The sequence below is a fragment of the Cebus imitator genome, unplaced genomic scaffold (assembly GCF_001604975.1).
Source record: "Cebus imitator isolate Cc_AM_T3 unplaced genomic scaffold, Cebus_imitator-1.0 Scaffold71, whole genome shotgun sequence".
Classification (NCBI taxonomy): Eukaryota; Metazoa; Chordata; class Mammalia; order Primates; family Cebidae; genus Cebus; species Cebus imitator.
The window spans coordinates 5,448,651-5,474,185 of NW_016107386.1; the positions used below are offsets into that span (position 1 = coordinate 5,448,651).

The 25,535-nt window shown below is 41.2% G+C and overlaps 1 protein-coding gene and 2 pseudogenes across 1 annotated transcript in view; 2 read left to right on the top strand and 1 right to left on the bottom strand.

Moving 5' to 3' along the window:
* HMGXB3 (HMG-box containing 3) overlaps nt 1–25,535 on the bottom strand; it is a 54,029-nt gene that overhangs the window by 21,811 nt on the left and 6,683 nt on the right. The window contains 7 exon segments of the mRNA XM_017531312.2: nt 412–510; nt 4,008–4,105; nt 4,244–4,419; nt 6,124–6,542; nt 12,144–12,275; nt 20,565–20,663; nt 22,287–22,784. Coding sequence (XP_017386801.1) covers nt 412–510; nt 4,008–4,105; nt 4,244–4,419; nt 6,124–6,542; nt 12,144–12,275; nt 20,565–20,663; nt 22,287–22,784 — 1,521 coding nt within the window.
* LOC119471747 lies at nt 1,787–1,883 on the top strand (annotated as a pseudogene).
* On the top strand, nt 17,034–18,045 carry LOC119471726 (annotated as a pseudogene).

Below are 25,535 nucleotides of genomic sequence, written 5' to 3' on the forward strand. Positions count from 1 at the left end.
AAAAAAAAAAAAAAAAAAAAGAGAGAAACAAAAAGATACTAGTGTTGCATTTGACTTTGTTTTAGGGAGGAAAAGCCAATATCACCTAAACGTAACTGTGGAACACCCTTTCTAGGCTAGAAGGTTCCAAGACTGCTAAAATGTTAAATCTGGACTGGATTCTCATCTCCTGCAACTCTCAGTAAAAATCTACTAATCTCAGTTGTCCTATACTTTATAAATCTCACCTGGAAAGGAACCAAAACAACGCAGCAGATTGATCCAGTAGCTATCATTTACATCAGGGATAGATTAACATCTATATCCCTCCCCCTGCTACCACCACCCTCTCTCCCAGCCTCCTACTGACCTTCAGCCACGAAATCAAGACAACCTGCATGCCACCCCACCACCACCTAGCTGCACACTTACCAATGTGACAGTGCAGCTGTACTTATATGGAGGAAACATATCGGGCTTGACCTCCACAACTTTAACCTGAGAAGTCCTGTTGGATGGGCCACTTGGTAGCTGTGGATCAGAATAAACTGTTTAGTGTTTTTGAACCTCAACCAAACTCCTGAGGTTCTATGTCCTGAAATGACTTGAGGAAATGTTTTCTTGGGGAATTTATAGAGCTGTTCTCCAAATGAGCCCTTTGGACTGCCAGCTGGCAGTCAGCAGCCCACCAAAGCCTGAGTGTCATGTTCAAGTCCAGGGGTTGCCACATGCTTCTGTGCAGCTTCTAACACCATGTATTAGAAACAACATGAATCAGATTTACAACTACTACTGAGTTATAAAGCACATAATAGCTTTTATATACACAAATACATGGTTGAATAATTTTGCATAGAAAGATGTCTGAAAGACTATTCACTAAAATGTCACAGGGTAAGAGGACGATCATGGTTGTTTCTCCCTCTTTACCACTACCCACACAATTTTCTATTTTTTTTTTTTTGCTTTTAGTAGAGATGTGGGTCTCACTATGTTGCCAGGCTGGTCTTGAACTGCTGGACTCAAACAATCCCCCCCTTGGCCTCCCAAAGTGCTGGGATTACAACCATGAGCCACCATGCCCAGCCTCAAATGTTTTATAAGGAAGTGCATTTTAATTATATAAAAAAAGAAAAAGCATACAAAACTAAAATTATTCTATAATAATGCATTTAAGTTGATTTTCAGAATATTTCATGTAACTGTTTACTGGTTTAAAACCAGCAAAAGAGCTTGTGGCTTTTAACAAATACCCAATGTCACCAATCAAAAGGAAACTATTTACAGAGAAGACTGGGGTTTACCCAAGTAACAGAGAGTACATAAAGGGAATCTAGGAGCTGGAAATCTACAAAACTACTGATGCTAACCAGATACCTTCCTTCTACACCGCAAGATCACACAAACACCCAGAGCTGCCACCACATCTGTGTGGAAGACAAAACAGTTCTCAAAGTAAAAGCCCGTTGATATTCCTGTCAGGGCAAATGCAAACTGTTAAAGGAAGTTAGCGGACAAAGAACACATGACAAGGGAGATGGCAGACCCATTTTCCTATTCCAACTTGGTCCAGGGCACAGTTTTCAAACTACAGGCCACAATCCAATGAGGTGTCATAACTTTAATGAGCTGAAACCAGCATTTTGCAAATAGGAATGAGAAATAACAAAGTGACTGCATATAGTAAGGGCATAGCTTCTTTAAACCTTTAGTATATACGTCTACTGGGCAGTCATATAAAAATATGCCCGTTACTGAGGGTCATGATCAAAAGCTTGAAAAACGCTGACTTAGGAAATTTTGATAGATCCTTTCACAAGCATGACGATCTGGTATTCATGCACATGGGTGAGATGTGCCTCCCTCAAACCTCATTACAATGTCAGCACATTATCCATCTGACATGAAAAAAAAAAAAAACTTGATAACTATTCTAGCTACATATGGCCAAAAAAACAAACAAAACCCACTAATCCATGGAATTTGGAGACCCAGAACATTCTTAATATCTGTATCATTAAATGAAGTGAAAGATATAAGCCACAAACTAGTATATGGCATAAGAGCCACGTTTTTGACTTTTAAAAAATTATATTAAAAAATAAACACACACAAATTTAGGAAAAGACCTGAAAGCACGGTCATCAGCTGGTCATTCTGGGTGGCGGATCATGAGAGACTTTTCTTTCTTCTTTACCTGAATTTTCTATATTTTCTACAACCATGCATTCATTTTTAAAAGAATGCTAAAGAGACAGGACAACTAAATGTTAATATCTGATCCTAAACTGCATCTTAGGCTGGAGAAAAATATGCTATATAACGGAACTGTCCTAGAATGGTAGGGGCTTTTAAAAAAATAATAAAATAAAAAGATGCTGGGTGAAGTGGCTAAAGCCTATAATCCCAGTACTTTGGGAGGCTGAGGAGGGAGGATCGCTTAAGGCCAGGAGTTTGAGATCAGCCTGGGCAACATAGCAAGAGACCCTGTCTCTACAAAAAACAACTTAAAAATTAGCTTGGTATGTGGTGCCTGCCTGTGTACGCAGCTACTCAGGAGGCTGAGTTGGGAGGATTCCTTGAGCCCAGGAGTTCGAGGCTGCTGTGAGCTGTGACTGCACCACTGCACTACAGCCTGGGCAACAAAGCAAGACCCTTGTTTCTGGGAAGAAAAAAAAACATATATATACATATATACATACATATATATATATATATATATATATATATATATATATATATATATATAATTGGGTCTGTGAAAAGAAAAGAAATCTTGGGACCCCCAAATCACTAAGCTAAAGGGAAAAGTCAAGTTGGGAATTGCTTAGGGCCCACCTGCCTCCCATTCTATTCAGTCACCCCTCTGCTCATTGAGATTAATGCATATCTGACTGCCTCCTTTGTAATCAGAAACTCAGAAGGATGCAACGATTTGTCTCTTAACTACCTATGACCTGGAAGCCCTCTCCCAGGTTTGAGTCTTCTGCTTTTGCTTTGGGTTATCCTGCCTTTCCAGACTGAACCAATGTCCATCTTGTGTATGTTGACCGATGTCCCCCTAGAATACATACAAGCAAACTCTGCTCTGACCACCTTGGGCACACGTCGTCAAGAACTCCTGAGGCTGTGTCCCAGGTGCATGTCCTCAATTTTGGCAAAATAAACTTTCTAAATTAACTGAGACCATCTCAGATTTTCAGGGTTCACAGGTCAAACTGACACAATTTGGAATACAAATGGGAGGGTAAAGATATGCATCCATGTTTCAGTAAAAGAATATCCCTATTCTAGGCCAGGTGTGATGGCTCACACCTGTAATCCCAGCACTTTGGGAGGCTGAAATGGGTAGATCACTTGAGGTCAGGAGTTCAAGGCCAGCCTGGTCAACATGGTGAAACCCCATCTCCCAACAATACAAAAGTTTGCTGGGCGTGGTGGTGTACTCCTATAATCCCAGCTACTCAGGAGAGGCTGAGGCAGGAGAATCACTTGAACCCAGGAGGTGGAGACTGCAGTGAGCCAAGACTGTGCCACTGCACTCCAGTCTGGGTGACAGAGTGAGACACTGCTACCAAAAAAAAACCCACAACAACAAAAAACCCAGAATATCCCTATTCTTATGAAATACACAAACAAGCATGAAGGCATTACTTACCCTACAATGTGTATTTTACACACATGCACGTGTATATACCCACATATGGTGGGGGGAACAAGCATGAACAAAACAGAAAAAGCAAAATGGGCTGTTAACAATAGATCACTATGGGTAAAAAGTATATGGGTGTTCTCTGTACTATTTTTATTTTTGTGACTTTTCTAAGTTACAAATTATTTCTAAGTAAAAGATTTAAAAACACACATTCACTTTATAAAAAGAAATTATTTAAAAAACAGATAAATCATTCATGTTAATCTCCTCCCAGAGGTCTACCAATGTGTAAGAATTAGGATCCACCTTTACCTACAGCTTTGATGCATTAAATGGAAGCAGCCAGACGCCCCCTCTGGAAAATGGGTCTTACCTTCACTTCACCAGGGCCAGATGGCTGTTGAATGGGCTGGCCCAGCTGCTTCAGTGTGCTTGGCTTCAGACCACAAGTCCTCACAGAGGGAGTCTTATCTGAGAGAACCAGGAGCCAAACTGGTGACTTAAGTGCATTCAGAGTCTCCCCAAGTCTCTCATGTCTGTTCTTAAACCCCACTCCTGTCCCTTTCCCATCAGACAGCTCCTCCATCCCAGGTATGTCCCAGCCCTTACCACTCAGGGAAAAGGCCTGCCTGGCCCTGGGCAGTCCCATGCTGCTGCCTCGCCCCACATTGACTGGGGCTGGCAGAATTGCTCTCATTGGTCTTGCTGCAGCCAGTAATGAGGGCTTGCCCCGTGCTCTGCCTTTAAGCTCTGGAGCTCTGGGCCCAGGGGTAAGCAGGTCAACTCTGAAAAGAAGAAGAAGAGAAATCTGGAAATTCTGGACCACAGGGAAGAAAACCAAAGTGCAATCTCTACATAGTGCTTTATTAGAGGATAGTATTGGGGTTAAACTGTCAAGCTTTACGCAGATTGAGTTCAAATTCAACCACTAAATAGCTGTGTGGCCCTGGGCAAATAATTTATTCTTCTATTAACTTCAAGTTCCTAATATGTAAAATGGGACAGTAATTACCTATATGTTGTGGGGTCACTGGGAAGATACAGACGTGTAAAACAATATCGACAGCGTGTAATGCCAATCTCTGTTATAGCTGTAACATACAATCTACCTCTAGTTAGAGCATAAACTAATGACAGCAGCTTGGAGACCCTAGAAAACAGAGTCCCCGTTGCAGCATCAATGTTGAGCACAGGGCTACACCACAAAAGGCCTCAACGAACATTTGCTAAAGTGATTTACCTGTTTCAAACAAAAGGCCTAAAATGCACAGCTTCATCCTTTAAATACACAAAACCATCGCCAAAATATATTGCTACATAATTTTTTTAAAAAAAGCAAGATGTATTTGGAAGGCTGAGGCAGACGAATCACCTAAGCCCAGGAGTTCAAGACCAGTCTGGGCAACGTGAACCCTGTTTCTACAAAAAAATATAAAAATTGGAGAGGTATGGTACTGCGTGCCTGTAGTCCCAGCAATAGGATGGCTTAAGCCAGGGAAGTCAAGGCTTTAGTGAGCTGTGTTCGTACCACTGCACTCCAGCCTGAATAACAAAGTGAGATCCTGTCTCAAAACGATAAAAATAAACATAAACATAAATAAAAAGTGAGATGTAGAAGTATGTATGTTGTGCTATGATTTGTGTTTAAAAAAAAGTGGGAAATACACACACACACACACATTGTATACTAGGTATACAGGTATCAAGTATACAAGGTGTTTTTATTTTTCCAGGAAAAGACAGCCAAAGTTAAAAGTGGAATTGGCTTCTGGTGTTCTACTGCGGGCAAAATTGTTACCAGTGGAGAACCAATGATACAAATAAGAGTCTTCAGTTACTAGAACACAGCTTCCTCAGGGAAGGGGTATACATAGAATCCAACTAAGCATTTAAGGAGTAAAAGGGGAGAAAAAGATAGTGACTTCCTCCAACTTGCAAGGTACTAGGTTGCGTGTTTTATAAACAATCTTCAGTTTGTACAGTCAGCCTGTGAAGATTTTCTAATATCTAATTCAAGATTTTTCAGAGGAGAGAACTGAAGTCAAGAGACATGAAGTGACAATGCCCAAGGTCAAACAGAAGCCAGAAGCAGTCAGAACCAGTACTGAGTCATCAGGCCAGAACTCTTTCTACAGGATATTTTAATAAAGCTTCTCTTTCCAAATCCAGTATCCGGACCTGGTACTCATAGTTTCAATATTCCCCAGAGCCTGTGTCAGCAAGACTGTAATAACTGCTTTAGGAAGACTAATGAGAAGAGATGTTTAAGTAATCTGACAGCAGTACGTGGACAGCAGAGTCCAGGGGGAAGAAACAATCTTTACATATCTCTAGACCTTGGTTTCTGCATCTATAAAACAGGAACCATGGCCTGGGCTCTGCTGCCTCTCGCAGGCATGCTATACAGACATTGGATAAAACAAACATGGGGCATTTCCAAGGCTGCTATTTTAAATACAACTCTATAAGAGACAAACACACTGACTTACCCTGTAGGTTTTTTAGGAGCAGGGAGTGGACTGGAGGCAACTGTCCCCTCGGATGGTGTTGGTGCATCTGCTCCAGGACTGTCACTGTCAGCTGTCCCCAGAGTGACCTCAGGCTGCACACCACTTTTGATGACTGGTGTCTTAGTGACTGCTGCACCACAATTCCCAGGAGCTTCCTTAACCAAAACATGGGCATCGGAGATGATCACTTCCTCCCACTCACTCTCCTCACCTACTTCTCTGGGCGGAGCTACGTTCAGGAGCTGGCTTACAGCTTCCGAATTCTCCAGAGTCAGTTTGGAGGCATTTTCCTTAGAGGAATTTTGCTCAGTGGTGACAGGCTGCTGATTTCTTTTCACCACAGGGCCTTTGGAAGAGACACCAGAAGCCAATTCCACTTTTACTTTGGCTGGCTTTTCCTAGAAAAATAAGAATACTTTGTATACATAAGGCATTTTACAGTTGATGACATTCACAAACATTCTCTCATTTGATCATTTTAATAACACATGGGCAACAGATAGGAAACCAAGGTCCATGAAAGGAAGAAGTTAACCTAAGGTCTCAAGTGTAAAACTAGGCTGAATAAGTCTTCTGACTACAAGTTCCTTTCACTATGGTATTCAATGCTTTCCTTTGAATAAAGCTTTTCATCTTCTAATTAATTCGTACTGAAAAGCCTCTCCAGGTTTCATCAACCAAATGTTGGCATTTTTTAGTTTCACATTTAGCTTGACATTATTCAAAGCCTACTTCTCTGTGTCTAGAAAGATGGTGACATATTGCCGTATAGGGCCTAGAAGTCCTAAGCTGTTCACCTTGGTGGTCCTTTTATGAGATTCAGTTAATCCCAATGTGGCCACAACCTCATGGGGACAGATTCAAAGTTTCCCATCTCCTTTGAAAAAAATTCTGTATTTTGTCCCAGATTTTTTAAGGCGAGTCTTAAGAATGACTTACACATACGTCACATACTTTGCACTGGATCAAATTAACTCATGCATTATTATGTGCTACAAATATTCAAACTCACTAAAAATAGCAGCTATTTTAGCTAGACCTGGTTTAAAAAAGTCCTTGCTGTCTTAGCTTTTATCCAATTAGCGCTACAGTGGAAATAACATATATACTTTTTAAAAATGTTTTTAAATAGTGGTTGTCTCTGGAATAGGTTTCAGAAAGGCTTTCTGCCCATTATGTGTATCATGAAGGGCACTGTAAATTAGGAAACATAAAGTTGGGGTTCTACCTAGTTTAGCTTCACTCCTGATTAGCTATGTGGTCTAAGGCAAGCTCCAACTGAATCCTCATTTCCCCTTATGAAATAGCAGAGGGTTGGGCTCTCAGTGAATGTCAACAGGAGCCAGACAGCATTTTGGGTGATCTAATTCTTTAGTGTATAGAACCTCCCTACACATTACAGGAAGTTTAGTGTCTGCCGATGTCATTAAATTTCAATATGATTTATCTTCCTGTTGCAGACTACCCAAAAACCCCTCAACATTTACAAAGCTACCGCCACATTGCACTTCCCCTAGTTCAGAACCAGTAACAGCCAGGGATCGTGGCTCAGGCCTGTGATCCCAAGACTTTGGGAAACTGAGGCAAGAGGATCACCTGAGCCCAGGAGTTCAAGACCAGTGTGGGAAACATGGTAAGACCACAGCTCTACCAAAAAAAAAAAAAAAAAAAAAACAAATTAGCCAGGCATGGTGACATGCAGCCTGTGTTCCTATGTTCCCATTTACTCGAGAAGCTGAGGTAGCAGGATTACTTGAGCACAGTAAGCTGAGGCTGCAGCAAGCTACATTCATGCCTTGATGACAGAGCAAGACCCTGTCCTGTCTGAAGATTAAAAAAAAAAAAAAAAGAACAAGTAACAGATGACCCCTAAGAGCTCTTCAGTAAAGCATTCTCAGATTCTAACACATAGTAAGTTAACATGGAGAGTTAATTATAGAGTAAGTTAACATGGAGAAAAATTCCAAGTCAAGTACACAGAGCTTATATACTGCAGGAGAGGAAAAATTTAGCAGAAAAAAACAGGAGACCAAACTCATCTCTTGAGATAAAATCTTTGAGCAAACACTGCCTACTAAGTAGGCTATTTTAAACAAAAATCACTGCAGAAAGGTTGGGTAATTTAAGCAATCTGAGCAAAACAACTCTACCTGGTGATCTCACATTTTCATTAACTCAGCCTACTCATTTTAGATGTTACTTTCAAAATTTAAGGTAAACACAACAGGCTGAGGGAGAGATCTCAATCACTGCCATCAGAAAGTCTTAAGAATGAAGCCTTGAGCCGAACAGCCTTATATACTATCTTTTGTTTTATCCAACTTTTTGGGAACTATGCCACTTATTTCTTGGGCTAATTTTAGCCAGTATGAACTCTAGAACAATACAACAAAAGATGAGTCATTTCCTGACTGGCACAAACACACTTGGAGCTTTTAGAAACAAATTACACTTGCTGCCTCAAAAATCAGAATTCAAGAAATCTTATTAACAGATCAGGGGTGTCCAATTTTGGCTTCCCTGGGCCACACTGGGAGAACTGTCTTGAGTCACACATAAAATACACTAATGACAGCTGATGAGCTTAAAAAAACAAAAATAATCACACCAAAAAAAATCTCACGTTTTGCTCTGTGAGGAAGACATGGTTGTAGGTGGCACAGAGCTGCAGTCCGCCCGCTCCTGCTCCTGACCCCAACTCACCGCAGTTAGCTCTTGACAAGGAACAAGTCGGACAGGAAGCCCGCTGCAGCCAAGGCTTTTAAAGACACTGGGAAAACACCCATGGAGCTGCAGGTGGCAATTCATCAAATTCAAATTGCTCTAATGAGCTGCAACATAAAATCCCTGGAGAAGATGTGTGCTGACTTGATCAGGGGAGTAAAGGAAAAGAATCTCAGTGAAAGGACCCGTTTGAATGCCTACCAAGACTTTGAGAATCTCTACAAGAAAAACTCCTTGTGATGAAGGTTCCTAAGACATGGGAATTTCTACATAAGAATCCACAAGCAACTAACTGACTGGCACAGTCCTTCTGAGATTGTTAAACAGATTACTTCCATCAGTATTGAGCCAGGAGTTGAAGTTGAAGTCACCATTGCAGATGTTTAAGTCAACTATTTTAATACACTGATTACCAGTTGTTCTAAAACAAAAAATCTCAATGTTTTAAGATAGTTTATGGATTTGTGTTGGGCTGCATTCAAAGCCATTCTGGGCCGCGGGTTGGACAAGCTTGTCTTACATTCTGCAGCTAAACAGCATACCAATGTCCGAGAAATGTGGTTTAGTGGAAAAGGCAATGGGATAATTAGCTGTGTGAATTTAGTAAGTTGCTTTTTTAAAATCTATTTTTCCTCAGCTGGAAACTCAAAAGAGCTGAAGTAGCTGATAATCAAAGTCAATTTTATCTCTAAAATTCTAAGTGCATTGACAGTAAAACGTTACCTATCTTCCTTCTCTCTTTCTATTAGCTTTAGAAATCACAGTATCTACTCTTTACATGGTAATTCTTGCAAAACACATTGGTAAATTTTGACTTAGCAAGTCAAGATGGGGGGAAGGTAGCTCAGAAAAAATTTGTTTTCATTCCATGACTTTGATCTTAGTAAGAGAACCATGGCTGTAAAGTTTTTCAGGCTGGGCACTGTGGTTTACACATGTAATCCCAGCACTTCGGAAGGCCAAGGCAGGTGGATCACTTGAGGCCAGGAGATTGAGACCAGCCTGGCCAACATGGTGAAACCCCATTTCTACCAAAAATGCAAAAAAAAAACCTAGCCAGGTGTGGTGGCACGTCCCTGTAATCCCAGCTACTCAAGAGGCTGAGGCATGAGAATCACTTGAACCTGGGAGGTGGAGGTTGCAGTGAGCTGAGATCGTGCCACTATACTCCAGCCTGGGCAATAAGAGCAAGACTCTGTCTTTAAAAAATAAAGATTATTTCAGTTAAAGCCAGGTTATAGTACCAGCTACTTGGGAAGCTGAGGCAAGAGGATCACTTGAGATCAAGAGTTCGAAATGGGCCTACGCAACACAGCAAGAGACTCTGTCTCAAACAAAACAAAACAAAAAACGTTATTTCAATCAAAGCAGAAAAAAACCACACATATAAGAAATGAAAAAGCAAGCCACACATACAAGAAATGAAAAAGCAAGCCACACATACAAGAAATGAAAAAGCCAAAGTAAAAATAGCCTGAAGGAGGGACAAACCAAAATGATCACTGACAGCCTTCCATGCACAAGCACAGGAAATACAGTCCTGTGAAAGACCTGCTTTGCATTAGTCAAGAAAGGCCAAGGAAAATTCTGACTACTATCCAGCTCAATCTTCCTACTGCAGCCATTCCCCATTTTGGGGGAATACAGTAGGAATACACTGATGGCTTCACAGAGACACATCAAGGAAGACGGCACAAGAGCCTTGACAAAACCTCTTGTGAAACATTAGCACTAAGTCCTTCCTGACCCTAGAAGTGACAACATAAAGAGCAATAGTAGGGCTAATAATTACATTAATATCTATCATGATGACAGCAGGACATTCACTGAGGATTTAATATGTACCAGAAACTGTGCCATTCAATCTATATGGATAATCTTACTTGAACCTGCTAACATCCCTAATGAAGTAGGTACTAACCTCGATTTACAGACAAGACAAAACTTAAATCCAGGAACAGATACAGAATGTCTTGACCAAGATGACATAGTTAAAAGCCTTGGGAAGCAGGGGTCTGAACTGAGTAGCTAACTCCAGAACTGTGTTCTTAATTTATATCCTGTTCTGTCTCCTGGAATTGGTGCTAGCCTGAACTTGGTCAGAAGCCAAAACACTCATCCAGAGGACAAAAGTCACCACCCCAGTATTTCTCAAAGAGATGTGAAAATTGCCCCAGATTTAAGGTATGCTGCTATCCAAGGTTTTTCTACACTTAAGTTTGGACCATGTTGAATTAATCATATGATAATTACAAACCTAACGTAAGCAATTTTCACTAAAATAAGGCCTCTCTTTCCTTTTCTACCTACCCAAATTCTATTAATTCTTCAAGACTCTCTTTCTTCTATAAAAACTTTCATCTGTCCCAGTCCTTATAAATGTCTCTCCTCTCTGAATTAGGTGAGAATTTACTGCCTATTCCATCCATTTTAGCCCTTAAAATGTATAGTTTCATATAAAATATGTGGCAACTATGTATTGTCTTGTCTAGTTTGCACCAAGCACAGACACAGGTGACAATGTGTTAAAGAGAACTTCAGAAGGGCACAGCTGTGATGCTCATTTATTTATTGAGCATCTTCTACGGGCAAAGACTGTGGGGGATACCAAGGTCATTAAGGAACTCACAACGTGACATGAACAGAAACGCTGTTAACTGTTGACGAGTGTCAAAAGTGTTTAAGACATATAGATACAGACATCTAGATTTAGATGGGGGCGGATGACAGAAATAAGTAAATAAACATGGTGTAGTAGTTCATGGAAATTATTGAACACGTAATATTTTTGAAGAATATTTAAAGGTATGATATGTTAAATTTTAAAAAGCAAAATATTATAGTATTAGATGTATCCATGAAAAAATAAAGAAAAAACAAGAAAACAGTGGCTCACAGTGCTGTAATCCCAGCACTTTGGGAGGCCGATACAGGAGACTGAGGTCAGAGCAACAGAGCAAGACCCCATCTCTACCTGAAAAAAAAAAAAAGGAGAGGGGGAATGGAGAAAAAAACAGATACAGAACTTATTCACAGAAAAAAAGACTGGAAAGAAATACACCAAAATGCTAATAATGGCTTTTCTTTGGATGGTATATGAGCTTGGATAACATTTTATTCTATTTTGCTTTTGTATTTTTTAAACAAACTATATTCAATGTAAATAATTTACTTGTATAGTCAGAAAATAAAAACAAATGTTCACCTTTTAAAAATCACCTCTTCCTAACAGAAAGCCTACTTTGTGAGGCTTCCAAAGCGCCAATGGGCCTTACCTTTGGGATCCACTTCCCTCCTAGGAAGTTACCACAGGTAGGGCACTTAGGTGGCTTGTGCCTGGTGACATATGTAAAGGAACAGCCTGGGCTGGTGCATGTCCCATGGCCCCGGCGGGTGTATGTAGTGGTCTGTAAATAAAGAGTATATCAGAATCAATAGAACAATCCAATCTCTCTCAGATGTTTATTACCACAATAACCACAGCAACACCAGGAGGTCACGAGCTTGTGGAAGGATAACCAATTGATAATTATACCATAAAAGGTCAGTGCTGGAAAGCTCCTACAACACAACAAATTCACTTTTTAGAAATGGAGAAACTAAGTTCAAATAGGGCAAGACAACTGCCCAACATTACACAGTTAGGTCCGTAAGAATGAAGAAAGTGATAGTTGCTATGCATTGAGCGAGGCACCACACAGTGCTGAACACTTTATCAACACTTCATTTAATACCTGCAGCAATTGTATTAAGTATGTATTATTACTACTGAGGTTCAGAGTTGTTAAATGCTTTGCCTCAAATCATCAATCAGAGCTAGACCTAGAACCCAGATTTCTTGATTCTTGGCCCAACATTCCTTCTATGCATCCAGCTGTACCCTCTGGCTCTAAATACTTCAAAGAATTTGCTTCATCTTCCTTCTTCAGAGAACCAAGGACCTGGGATTCAGAATAAAAATAGATCCATGGTCACTGAAAAAATCAGGGCAAATCAGGAGTATAAGCCAGGCCCTACCCTTTGATACTCAATAGAATGTAGTTATTTGCATATAAATATATACAGCCACTGGCTCTTACCATCTCCACTGATCTCCCTTTGAGCAAAATGTATTACAATGGTTTATTACATTTCAGCTACAAATAGAAACTACTCATTCATTAGTCATGCTCCACTTCTAGATTAAGGCTGGGGAAAAAAAAAATTCTCTGTCAGATTTGTTCTGTCACATAAGAACATTTACTCAGCTATTATTCCCAGCTTCCCTAGCCCAGCCAAAAAGCAGAAAGCTCCCTTGGGAAACAACAAACTACCACTAGCTACCTCTGCAAGGAAGCCTAAAGGGAAGGCAATTATGATAGCAGTCCTAAGTCAGGATGAGTGTGAAGTGGTGTGGCACCAAAGAGAGAAAGGCCAGGCTTTGGACTACAATTTGGCCAATAACACAGCGAATGAACTGGTAGTAAGGCATCTTAACTCTTGGGCCCTGAGTTTCTTCCTCTGTAAAATAACCTGTTCTTCCTATTTTATAGGCGTGTCTTGCTGAGAAAGTGAGATAAGGAATGAGGAAACATTCACTTAGATTCCACAGGCTTGTGAGAGACTATCACTACTGCAATATAAAACATCTCTGATCCTTTCTCAGGTTGTGGCCGCTGTATAATTCTCATTCTGAACACCTCCTGAAAGCAGAGTAAACATTTAAGATAGGTTAGTTTTATAAGTAAATTACCATGAACTTGGACATACTCCTAACAGTAGGCTAGAGAAATGATTTTAGGAAAAAATTGCTAATGTTCAAGGATGATGTTTCAGTTCTAAGTATTCATCATAAAACACTTTTTTAGAAGTGCTTGGCTGACATTTATTAGAGCATAAAAGAACAGTCATTTCCATGAGAATAAAAACTCAGGAGAAATAAGCAGTTTCTCCATGAGTCAAAGCGGCAGGACATTCCAATTTTAAAATATTGCAGCTTTCTTATCTACAACATATCATTTATCTGCAGCAGAGATTTTTGAAGATAAAATAAACTGATGATAAAAACATGTACTTTTTTAAAAAAAAAAAAAAATGTACTTTAACCCTAAAGAAACTATTAAAATAACCAAAACAAAGTCAATAGCTAATAAGCCAATAAAAGAAAGTAAATAGATCCATAAAAAATAATTACATCAGAAGGCAGAACAAAACAGATGGGACAAATAGTAAGACAGATCTAAACATAACCATATCAATAATCATATTAAATATAAATGGCTTAAACAACCTCTTTTAAAGACAGACTGTCAGAGGGTCTTGCTTGTATATCCAAATTATATGGTATCTACACAAAGCAGAACAAAACAAAGAGACTTTAAATACGGAGACACAAATTAGTTAAAAGTAAAAGGATGCAAAAATATATTTCTTAACAACTTTTAAAAGCTGGACATTACATAAAGTGATTTCAGAGCAAAGATTACTAAAGATAAAGGTCATTTCATAATAACAAAAGGGTCAATTTATCAAGAGGGCACAACAATCCTATATGTTTACATACTTCATAAAAGTCAAAACACGTGACAAAAAATTAAGAGAACTGTAAGAAACAGACAAATCTACAATGATAGTTAGATGTTGCCTCTTTTGGGGGCGGGGGAGCAGAGTCTCACTCTGTTGCCCAAGCTGTAGTGATGCAATCATAGGTCACTGTATCCTCCAACTTCTGGCCCAAGCAATCCTCCCTCCTCAGCCCCATGTAGCTGGGACTACAGGTGTGTACCACCACATCTGGCAATTTTTTTTTTTTTTTTTTTGTAGAGACAGGGTCTCCCTGCATTGTCCAGGCTGGTCTTGAACCCCTGGGTTTAAGTAATCCTTCTGCATCAGTTTCTCAAAGTGCTGGGATTACAGGCACACACCACCATTCCCAGCAAGATGCCTTCTTTTATAATTGATAGAACAAGTAGACAAAATCAGTAAGGATATAAAGGGTTGAACATTATCAATCAACTTGACCTAATTAGATATATATAGAATATTCCACCCAATAGCAAACTACACATTCTCTTCAAGTGCACATAACATTTATCAAGACAGACCACATTCTGGGCCATAAGACAAGCCTCAATAAATTTAAAGGGATTCAGATTATATAAATCAGAAAGGTCAGGCCACAGTGGAATTAAATTATAAATTAATAATAGAGAGATATCTGGAAAATTCCCAAATATTTGGAAAGCAAATAATGCACTTCTGGCCAGGCGCAGTGGCTCACGTCTGTAATCCCAGCACTTCAGGAGACCGAGGTGGGCAGACCACCTGAGGTCGGAGTTCGAGACCAGCCTGACCAACAAGGAGAAACCCCATCTCTACTAAAAATACAAAATTAGCAGGGGGTGGTGGTGCATGCCTGTAATCCCAGCTACTAAGAAGGCTGAGGCAGGAAAATAGCTTGAACCCAGGAGGCGGCAGTTGCATTGAGCTGAGATTGCACCATTGCACTCCAGCCTGGGCAACAAGAGTGAAACTCTGCCTCCAAAATAATAATACACTTCTAAATATCTCTTAGGTCAAAGAAGTAAATTAGAAAGTATTTGAATTGAACAAAAACGAAAACACACCATATCGGAATTTGTGGAATGACACTAAAGCAGTGCTTAGAGGGAAAATTATAGCAGTAAGCACCTACATTAGAAAAGAAAGAAAGGGCTGGACATAGTGGCCCACGCCTGTAATTAAAATACTTTCGGAAACCAAGGCAGGAGGGCTGCTTGAGCCCTGGAGTTCAAGATCAGCCTGGGCAACACAGGGAGACCCCCGTCACTACAAATAATTTAAAACAACTAGCTGGGCGCGGTGGTGTCCACCTGTGGTCCTAGCTATCTGGGAGGCTGGGGCAGGTGGGTCGAGGCTGGGAGGTCAAGGATGCAGTGAGCCATGATTGTGCCACTGCACTCCAGTGTGGGCAATGGAGCGAGACCTTATCTACCAAAAAAAAAAAAAAAGTAGAAAAAACAAGAAAAAGGTTTTGAATCAATGACATCAGCTCCTACCTTAAGAAATGAGAAAAAGAACAAGTGAGATCAGGGCAGAAATCAGTGAAATTAAAAAATGGAGAAAAATCAGTAAGAAAAGAAAAACTCAAATTATCTGTATCAGGAACAAGAGAAGTGAAATCACTACAGACTCTATAGATATTAAAAGGGTAAAAGTTCCTCAAAAATTTAAACAGAAATTACCGTGAGATCTAACAGTTTTACTCCCAAAAGTAGGAGAATTCAAACTAGTACTTGTACACCAAAATCTAAAGCAGCATTATTCACGATGGGCAAAAGCTGGAAACACCTCAATGTCCATCGTTAGATGAAGGGATAAAAGATTTATCCCATGAGTAGATGAATGGATAAAAGAAAGGTGGTATATACACACAGTGAAATAGTATTCAGCCACAAAGTACAATTCTGATACACAGAAGAATACATACAAGATGAATCAATCTTGCAAACAGGATGTTAAGTGAAAACGACACACAAAAGGTTATTTGTATGATTCCATTTAAATGAGGTACACAGAATATACAAATTCAGAGAGTCAGAAGGTAGAACAGAGGTCACCTGGAGTGGGAGGGGAGAAGAACGCAGAGTTACTGTTTAATGGGCACAAAGTTTCTGTTTGGAAAAATTGAAAAGTTCTAGAAATAGTATTTGTGATGATTGCACAACACTGCGAATGTACTTAATATCACTGAATTGTACACTTGGGGAGGGCCCACCCTGGCCATCAGGGAGGGTGTGAGCTCACTCCTGCCTCCATGTTCTGGGACTCACTTGGAAGCATCCGCCCATCAAGGACGTGGCCTGCTCACGGCCAATGGGCCTGCTGGGGGGGTCTGCAGCCTGCCAGGCCCCAGGCCTCTACTGGCAGTACACACTGTAGGTGCCTCCCTAATGGGCATAGAACGAAGACAGGCAACTGCTTGTAGCCACCGTGCCGCCCAGGCCCACACAAGTTGTGCCGCAGAGCACTACTGACCAGGCCATGTGAGTAGGCGCACGTGTTCCGGCCTCTGCACTATGCTGCTCCTGGCATCCCGACATTCGGCCAGGGGGCGGCGGCAGGGGAGCAGCAGAGACAGGGCATCACAGGGGAGCAGGCCCAGCCAGCAGGCGGCAGCCTTCGCCATGAACCCCAGGGGCCTGTTCCAGGACTTCAATCCCAGTAAGTTCTTCATCTACGCCAGCATCATCCAGTGGAGCTACTGGGCTGTCTTCACCCACATATGGCTGTGGAAGCTCCTGGTCATCATGGGCTCCTCACTAGGCACAGGTGTTTGAACTCACAACCCTTACTACTGCCCCAAGGGGAAGGCCTGAGTGGAGTTAAAAGCCATGCTGATGGCTGTGGGTATCCAGCTGCTGCTGCTCATGTTTGAAGTTCTGGTCTACAATACAGTGAAGAGGGGTACCCACTCCTGGCTGCTGGTCTTTATGCTTCTCTTCATGCTTGGCCTTCATGCCCCCATGTCCATGGCCACCTGCGTCTGGGGCTTCCGACACAATAGGTCACTGTAGCTGGAGATCCTGGGCTCAGTCAACATGGTGGAGTTCATCTTCATCACCCTAAGGCTGTACAGGATTATTCACTGGCCATGGCCGGTGGTAGTCGTTCCCCTGTGGATCCTCACGTCATTCCTTTGCCTGGGTGTCCTCTATTACATTGTCTGGTCCCTTCTGTTCCTGCAGTCCCTGGACGTGATTGCCGAGCAGTGAAGAACACCCATGACCATGGCTATCAGCTGGATAATGACTGTGCCCCTGCTCACTTCTGAGGTCCTGCTGGTTCACTGATTGGATGACCACAATACATTCTCCTACATCTCCATGTTTGTCCTCCTTTGGCTTTTGTTACTAACTTTAATGGCCACAACATTTAGGGAAAAAGGGGCAAATCATTGGTGGTTTAATATTCACAGAGACTTCTGTCAGTTTCTGCTTGAAATTTTCCCACTTTTAAGAGAATATGGGAACATTCCATATCTCCATCAGGAAGACAGTGAAGGTGCTGATGAAACATCGGTTCCAGAAGCTCTGAAAATTGTTCCAGTGTTTGGGAAGAAGGCCAGGTAGTTATAACCCAGAACCCCGGGAAATACATTCCCCCACCTCCCAAGTTAATATTGATATGCCAGATTAAACACCTAGAGAGAGCCCATACACAGACTCCACCTTGCCTTTGCTTCTCATTCATTCATCCCAAACTTGGAAATGCAAACAGACTCCAAACACTGTCATTTCATGCCCTGTTTGAGACTGATGCTTCACCAGTATGCATCATAAATAGAGGCTGTTTTGAGTATGTGGCTGTGTGTGCTATACGTTACAGCCAACTAATATTCTAAGTGTGTACCTGGGTAAGAAAACTTGCTTTCCAGGTTTGTGCTTTAGATGTAGCTGGGAGCAATAAGTTGAATTGTTTAAGTAGGTCCTCAAAAGAAATAACTATATACTGGTTTTCTTTAAAGTGCTACTGTACCTATCAAAAGTATTGTTTAAAAAGTATTTTTATAAACTGCTAGTACAAAACTGTATTTTAGATTGTGCCTGTTATGACATAACAGCAAATGTAAAGAATTCTCTTTGTTTATAAACTTCATAGTTTCTAAACAAATTGCATAGTGTCTACTGCAGATATCTTTAAAGATTGTATAAAACAATATGTGCCTGGTGGGAATCTTAACAAAGCGAGAGACATGAACACAGGGACTGCAAATCCCATGGGTGTTAATATTTAGGTGTTAGTAACTGAGGTCTGTGCTGTATGAAGGTCTCTGGTAGTACCCGTTTGTAGAGGGAGAAGCCACTGCCCTTGGGAACTTGTGACATGCTCAGTGTAGTACCAGGCCATAAAGTGACACTGTTGTTTAGCACCCTGAATTTTTCTACACAGGTAGTAACTGTCCAGAAAAAAAAAAACCAAAATAAGCAACAAGTGGTTTGCCCATTTCTAAGAATCTCAGAATATTAGTTGGTGGTAATATAAAGCAATACTTGTCATTGGAAAGCTGGAGACAGTGGCCTTAACCAGAAGTGGCCAACAGAATCAAGTAGTATTTTAAGGTCCAAACTTTTTCATCTGTCAGCAACAGGAAAACAACAGTTCAAATTATCTTTGCAGATAAGTATAGTGTTTATCACAAGGTAATAAGGGAATGTTATGAACAACTTTATGTCAATAAATTTGACAGCCTAAATGAAATGGACAAATTCCTTGGAAGCCAAAATGCCAAATGCTCATTCCAAAAAAGACAATCTGAATAGTCCTATATATATTTTTTAAATTGGGCTTCCAGTTAAAAATCTTCTCATAAAGAAAAGTCCAGGCCCAGATGACTTCACTGGTAATACTACCATTTAAGGAAAATAAGTGGAGAAAATACTTCTCAAGTCATTTTAAGAGTCAAGCATTACCCTGATACAAAAAACAGAGACTGTAGAATAAAATTCTGAACCAAATTCTGAGCAAAATTTTAGCAAATCAAATCCAGGAATCTATAAGAGGGAAAATACATCACTGTCAAATGGGGTTCATCCCAGGAATATAAGGGTGATTTACAGTTTGAATAAAAGTGAAGTTTATTACATAAGCCAACTTCTGGAAAATTCTTATAATACTTTCAATAGACACAGAAGAAAAAGCACTTGACAAAATCCAAGATCCATTCCTGATAAAAACCCTCAGAAAATAAGGAATAGAGGGAACTACCTAAACATAATAAAGGGCATGTAGGAAAAACCTATAGAAAAAATATACTTAATGATAAAGGACTGAATCCTTTCCTCTTTACATGAGTAACAAGACAAAGATGTCTGCTCTTACCACTTCTATTCAGCATTGTACCAGAAGTCTTAGACAATATAATGAGGCAAGAAAGAGACAGAATTCAAATCAGAAAGGAGATATAAAACTGACATTACTTGTAGACAGCATGATTAACAATGTAGAAAACCCAATAGTATCTACAAAAGTTACCAGAATAAGTTTAGTAAAGTTGCAGAATACAAGCCCAATATACAAAGCAATCAATTACGTTACAATGTACTAGCTGTAGGCAATCAGAGATTGAAAATTCTCTTTAAAAACATCATTTATAATAGTGTGAGAAAAAGAGAAATAGGGATAAATCTCAGCCCCAATGCTGCAGTGAGTGAGGAGAAAAATATCAACTGCATGCGAATCAAGAAACTTGAATCCAGTCTGACTTGTTTTGTAACCTAGCAGCCTTGAACAAGTCCTTTCTCTTCTTTGGGCCCTTTTCTTAATCTGTACGATCACAGTATTGAATGAGATCAGTGGCTGCTCATTTTCCTAAAGCATGTACGCTTCTGAAAATTTTTAAAAAGTCAAGGAACCTATCCCAGGAAAAAAGTTTGTGTAAAAGTTGAGGTGAGCTCATGGATCCCACGGAGATCTATCCACAACGCCCTCACCCACATTATGAACACATGGACCACATAATCCCTGAAACCTTTGCCAGTCCTCACATCCTGAGGTTCTAAGAAATCTCCTTGGACCACGTAATTCCTGAAACCTTTGCCAGTCCTCACATCTTGAGGTTCTAAGAAATCTACTTGGTCCTACAACTGGTAGCTCAGAAAGGAAAAAAATGCTTATGACACCCTAATTACCATCAGTCCCCCACATACAGTACTGACCAGTTTGATGGAGGTGGGGTTCTCCACAACCGAGTAGGCAGGCAGAGGCAACATGATGAACTGTGTGGCTGGTGCAGAGGAGCTACTCTCACTGGAATCCTATGGGCAATGAAGAGAAGCACAGTTTCACTGAAACAGAGTAAAGAACACCCAGGCCACTTGACACTGGATGCCTGGATCAAGTTTAATAACAGACAATGTACTCATCCCAATGTGCTTGTTAAAAGGAATGAATCTATGATTATCTCAGAAAGTTTAATTAAGAACAAAGAGAAAACTATTACCACAGGAAATGTGCTCTCTTTATTTTACAGATGAGAAAATTGAGGTTCTAAGAGATTTAGGACTTCTAAGCTCACATATGCAGTTAGCGAGAGAACCCAATTCTAACCCTTTCAAGTGTTCTTAGCCCCCGATTTGCCTGCCTTAAACAGGCTAGTGGCGGTCGGGTGTGGTGGCTCATGCCTATAATCCCAACACTTTAGGAGGCCAAGGCAGGCAGCTCACCTCAGGTCAGGAGTTAGAGACTGACCTGGCCAACGTGATGAAACACCATCTCTACTAAAAATACTACAAAAATTAGCTGGGCGTGGCGGCACACACTTGTAATCCCAGCTATTCAGGAGGCTGAGACAGGAGAGCTGCTTGAACCCAGGAGGCAGAGGTTGCAGTGAGCCGAGATCGTGCCACTGCACTACAGCCTAGGTGACAAGAGCGAAACTCCGTCTCAAAAAAAAAAAAAACAAAAAACGGGCTAGTGGCATGTTTCATGATCATAAACAGCACTGAGGCAACAAGAAAGAAGGATTTAGATCTGGGACAGATTGCAGGGGTACTTGCTCTCTTCTGCCCAGACCGTAAGGACTACAGCAAGCTGGTCCTCTTAGCCTGAACAAAAAGACTCCCGTCTCTGAGAATGCTATCCTCTCCAAGTTTATAAGGGCAGTAACCTTTTAATATTATACTACGGCACAGTAGCAATTTCTCTCCACTTCTAGGGGATGAGGTTGTTGAGATCACTGAAGTGCTGCTTTCCCCTCAACTGAGAATGACACTTAGGCCACTGTAGAAACTTGCCTCCTCTTTCTCAGGTATGAGTCCCATCAACCTGGCCTTGACGATGACTTCTTTCTTCCTACCCCATTTGTACCTAGGAAGACCTGGATTTCGGTCTTGGGTGAAAATTCTTGTACACAGTTCAGGGTGCCATTGTTTGCTGAAATAGTCTTCAGGGAGCCAGTGTGGTGGCACAAGCCTATAACGCTGGCTACTTGGGAGGCTGAGGCAGGAAGACTGCTTAAGCCCAGGAATGCAAGACCAGCCTGGGCAACAGAGTGAGATTCCATTTCAAAAAACGGAAAACGGTCTTCAGAAAACATAAAATCCTGACTGATACTAATAGCCTGACAGATCCTAGCTTTGACTCATGGATAATTCAAATACCACTTGCAGCTTTCTTGCTAATGTAGCTTACATACCATCTCATGTGAGGAAAATTCTGGCTAAGCTGGGCAAAAAGGAGTTGGTAAGAGTGCCTGAGAAACTGTAAACAACTCTGGAGTGAGCCCAGGGGCAAGAAACATTCAAGAGAACTGTAGTATCAGTAGAAGTGCCACACCAGCACTCTTGATTACCACTGCTCTAGAATCATACTGCACGGTGCTAGCTGCCCTTTAAGTAACTCTAGACAAAGCCAAAGACGTCGGTACCAAAGCCACTTACCCTCATGACCGTTACCACTGATACACTCTCCCCAACCTGGGGGTGCGACACAGCCAGGCTTCCAGTGGGGAGGTCTGGTGAGCCATTCACCAAGGTCTCTTCAATTACCAGGCTTGTCTGGTAAGGCTGGTGGCACTCCCCTACTTCCAGGGAAGCCTCCTCTAGGAGCACATCTTGGTTGAGGATCTCTGAGGTGGCAATCTCCTGTATAGCACCTGACTGGGTAAGGGCTCCCACCTCCTCAGCCAGGGCCTCAACAGCCAGGCAATGCTCTGCCACGCCTGCATGGCCAGGCACTGTCTCCGGGGCAGTGTTGGACACAAGAGGAGGTCCTTTCGGGGACATCTGGTTCCGAGTCACACACAGCTCTAGCTGAGGGCAGCTTCGGTCCTCCTGCAGGCTGCTCTTGGGGATGATGATGTAATCTGAGCGTGGGAGGATCTTGCGGAAACCTGGGATGTCCGGAACCACAGCAGTCAGTGCAGAGAGCTTAGAGTTCTGAGGATGAGGAAGCCAGGAAGGGGGAGACAAGCAGAGATAAATGGACTAAGACCACACGGAGCGCTTTTTTTTTTTTCTGCAAAAGAGATTGGAAAAGCTACTCTCTTGACCTAATTCAGATAGGGTCAGCCCCTGTCAACAGCAGTCATCTTCATCTGAATCACACTTTAGCCAGTATAGCTTGTTCACTCAATCACACAGCAAACAGCATGAATTGAACTCTGGAAAGGGCGCTGGTCTTGCCATATGAAACTGAGCTGGAACCTGAGGTCTGGCATAGCCTTGAGCAAATCCTTTCCCTTACTGAAGCCTCAGTTGCTCCATCTGTAAAACAAGGGAGCTGAATCTGGCAGTTTATGAGTTCCTTTTGAGCTTTGATACTTTAGGATTCCAAAGTACCATAAGATTCAAACACCAGAATACATAATGTTCAATAAAAACCCAAAAAGCATAAAATACACGTTAACAGGCTAAGTTGAAACTCAAGGCAGCAAGTAAGGATTCTAACCTCACTGGTTTTCCCCAGACTTACAAAGAAGAGGATGAATAGATAAAAAAGCTAAGGGGCTTCATGAGAAGCTTTTGTGAGAGAAAATGTACATAGAAGGGTTTATATGATAAGGTCCTGAATATACTAAGGAAAAAAACCGTGAATACTGGCCGGGCGCGGTGGCTCATGCCTGTAATCCCAGCACTTTGGGAGGCTGAGGCAGGCGGATCACCTGAGGTCAAGAATTTGAGACCAGCCTGACCAACACAGAGAAAGCCCCTCTACTAAAAACACAAAATTAGCCAGGCATGGTGGCGCATGCCTGTAACTCCAGCTACTCGAGAGGTTGAAGCAGGTGAATCACTTGAACCCGGGAGGTGGCAGTTGCAGTGAGCCAAGATTGCACCATTGCACTCCAGCCTGGGCAACAAGAGCTAAACTCCGTTCCAAAAAAAAAGTGAGTATTAGCAATGACCTAGTACCTTCAGGTTTAGAAAATGCTTTCAAACACGTTATCTGATTTTATCTTAAAAACAACACTATTATGTTATATAAGATTATTATTCCCATTTAACAAATGAGAAAATTAAGGATGAAACTCAGGGAGGTAAACTTTCCCTAAACACAAAATTAGTAAGCAGTAAAGCTGGGACTCCAGGCCAGGTCTTCTAAGTATCAAGAAGGCCAGGTACTAAAAAGCACAGGCCTGAATGGCTAATCTGCACCAAGAAATAGTCATTTATGTTTTATTTTTCAATTTAAACTTAAAGGCACCCAATAAGGAAAACAGAAAATTACAAAGTGAATAGTTAAGTGAGACCTGAAATTAACAGAACAAAAAAATATTTCAAAAGTATCTTTTAAAAGGAACACTAAAGTCAACTACAAAAGAATTCTTCAATAAATCAAAAGCAAGAAGTCGATGAGACTACTTAAGGCATAAAGGAAGCCCTCAGAAATGAAAAGTTAAAAGAAGCACTCAGATGACACATAAAAGCAGATGGACTGAATCTTTGATGGAGCTTTTATTGGAGAGGTAATGGGGAAATGGCATTCTCAAGCCACCCTTTCAAGCATCCATGTTAGGAGAACAAGACTAAATGGTGGCAAATACACATAGGATGGCCTGGACTTCACAAATCCAAGCATGGAGAAACCCAGGAGGCCTGAATGATATTCATTTTATAGATTAGGAGGCATAACACTGGAACCTGCACTTGGCAAGAGGCCTGATGGGCTGCTGAGGAGACAGCCTGCCATAGGGCTCTGACAGGCTCCCAAGGTATGCAGGCATTGAGGGTCTTACCATCATGCCAGGCAGTCTGGGAGAGGTCAAACACAGCACATAAAGCTTCACCCAGTCTTGGTATATTCCAAGTACTCAATAAATGCCACTTTTCCTTATTATATGGTCACTGAATGTTTAATCTACTAAAGGGTAATATTTGCTATGTCAATATTATCAATAATTCAGCTAGGTGATTTATATTACCTATTTTAAACATTATGAGAAGACACTATTGCCATTTTACAGATGAGGAAACCAAGACTCAAAAGTTAAAATGGTCACTCATCTAGTATCAGAGCTAACCTATTCATGTTATTGGTGGCAGTGGCAGATAGTGGTAGACGTAAATAAGGAAGAATCATGGCAGGCAATTTAAATTTTTTTAAAGGCTTGATAATAATCTACATTAGTGTGTAGTTTTAAAAACCAAATCACTCCAGAATTAGGTAGGATTTTCTTTATCATGCACAAAATGATTACTGGTGTGTGTGTGTGTGTGTGTGTGTGTGTGTGTGTGTGTGTCACTCTGTTGCCTAAGCTGGAGTGCAGTGGTACAATCACAGCTCATTGCAACCTCCATCTCCTGGGCTCAAATGATCCTCCCACCTCAGCCTCTCAAAGTGCTGGGATGACCAGCTATCACACCTGGCCTAGACTGCTGATTTCATTATAATAAGGCAACCAAAGGGAGTAAACTTTTCCTAGACTCCACCTTCACTCCACTACAGGGATTATTTCCCAGACTCACAGTTAATAAACAAATCACCTAGAGGAGGGAGCACAGAGTGCCATCTCCAAGCCTATAGGTAAGACAAAGCTCTCCCACAAAAAAGAATGCCAGGCCAATAAGCACAAAATAATCTGAAAGACAGTGGCAGATGGGCTCCAATAAGGAAAAATACAACCTGTTCTGCTATAACATAGTTGTTGCTGTTGCTCTACATTACCAAAATAGAAGTTACAGACAATC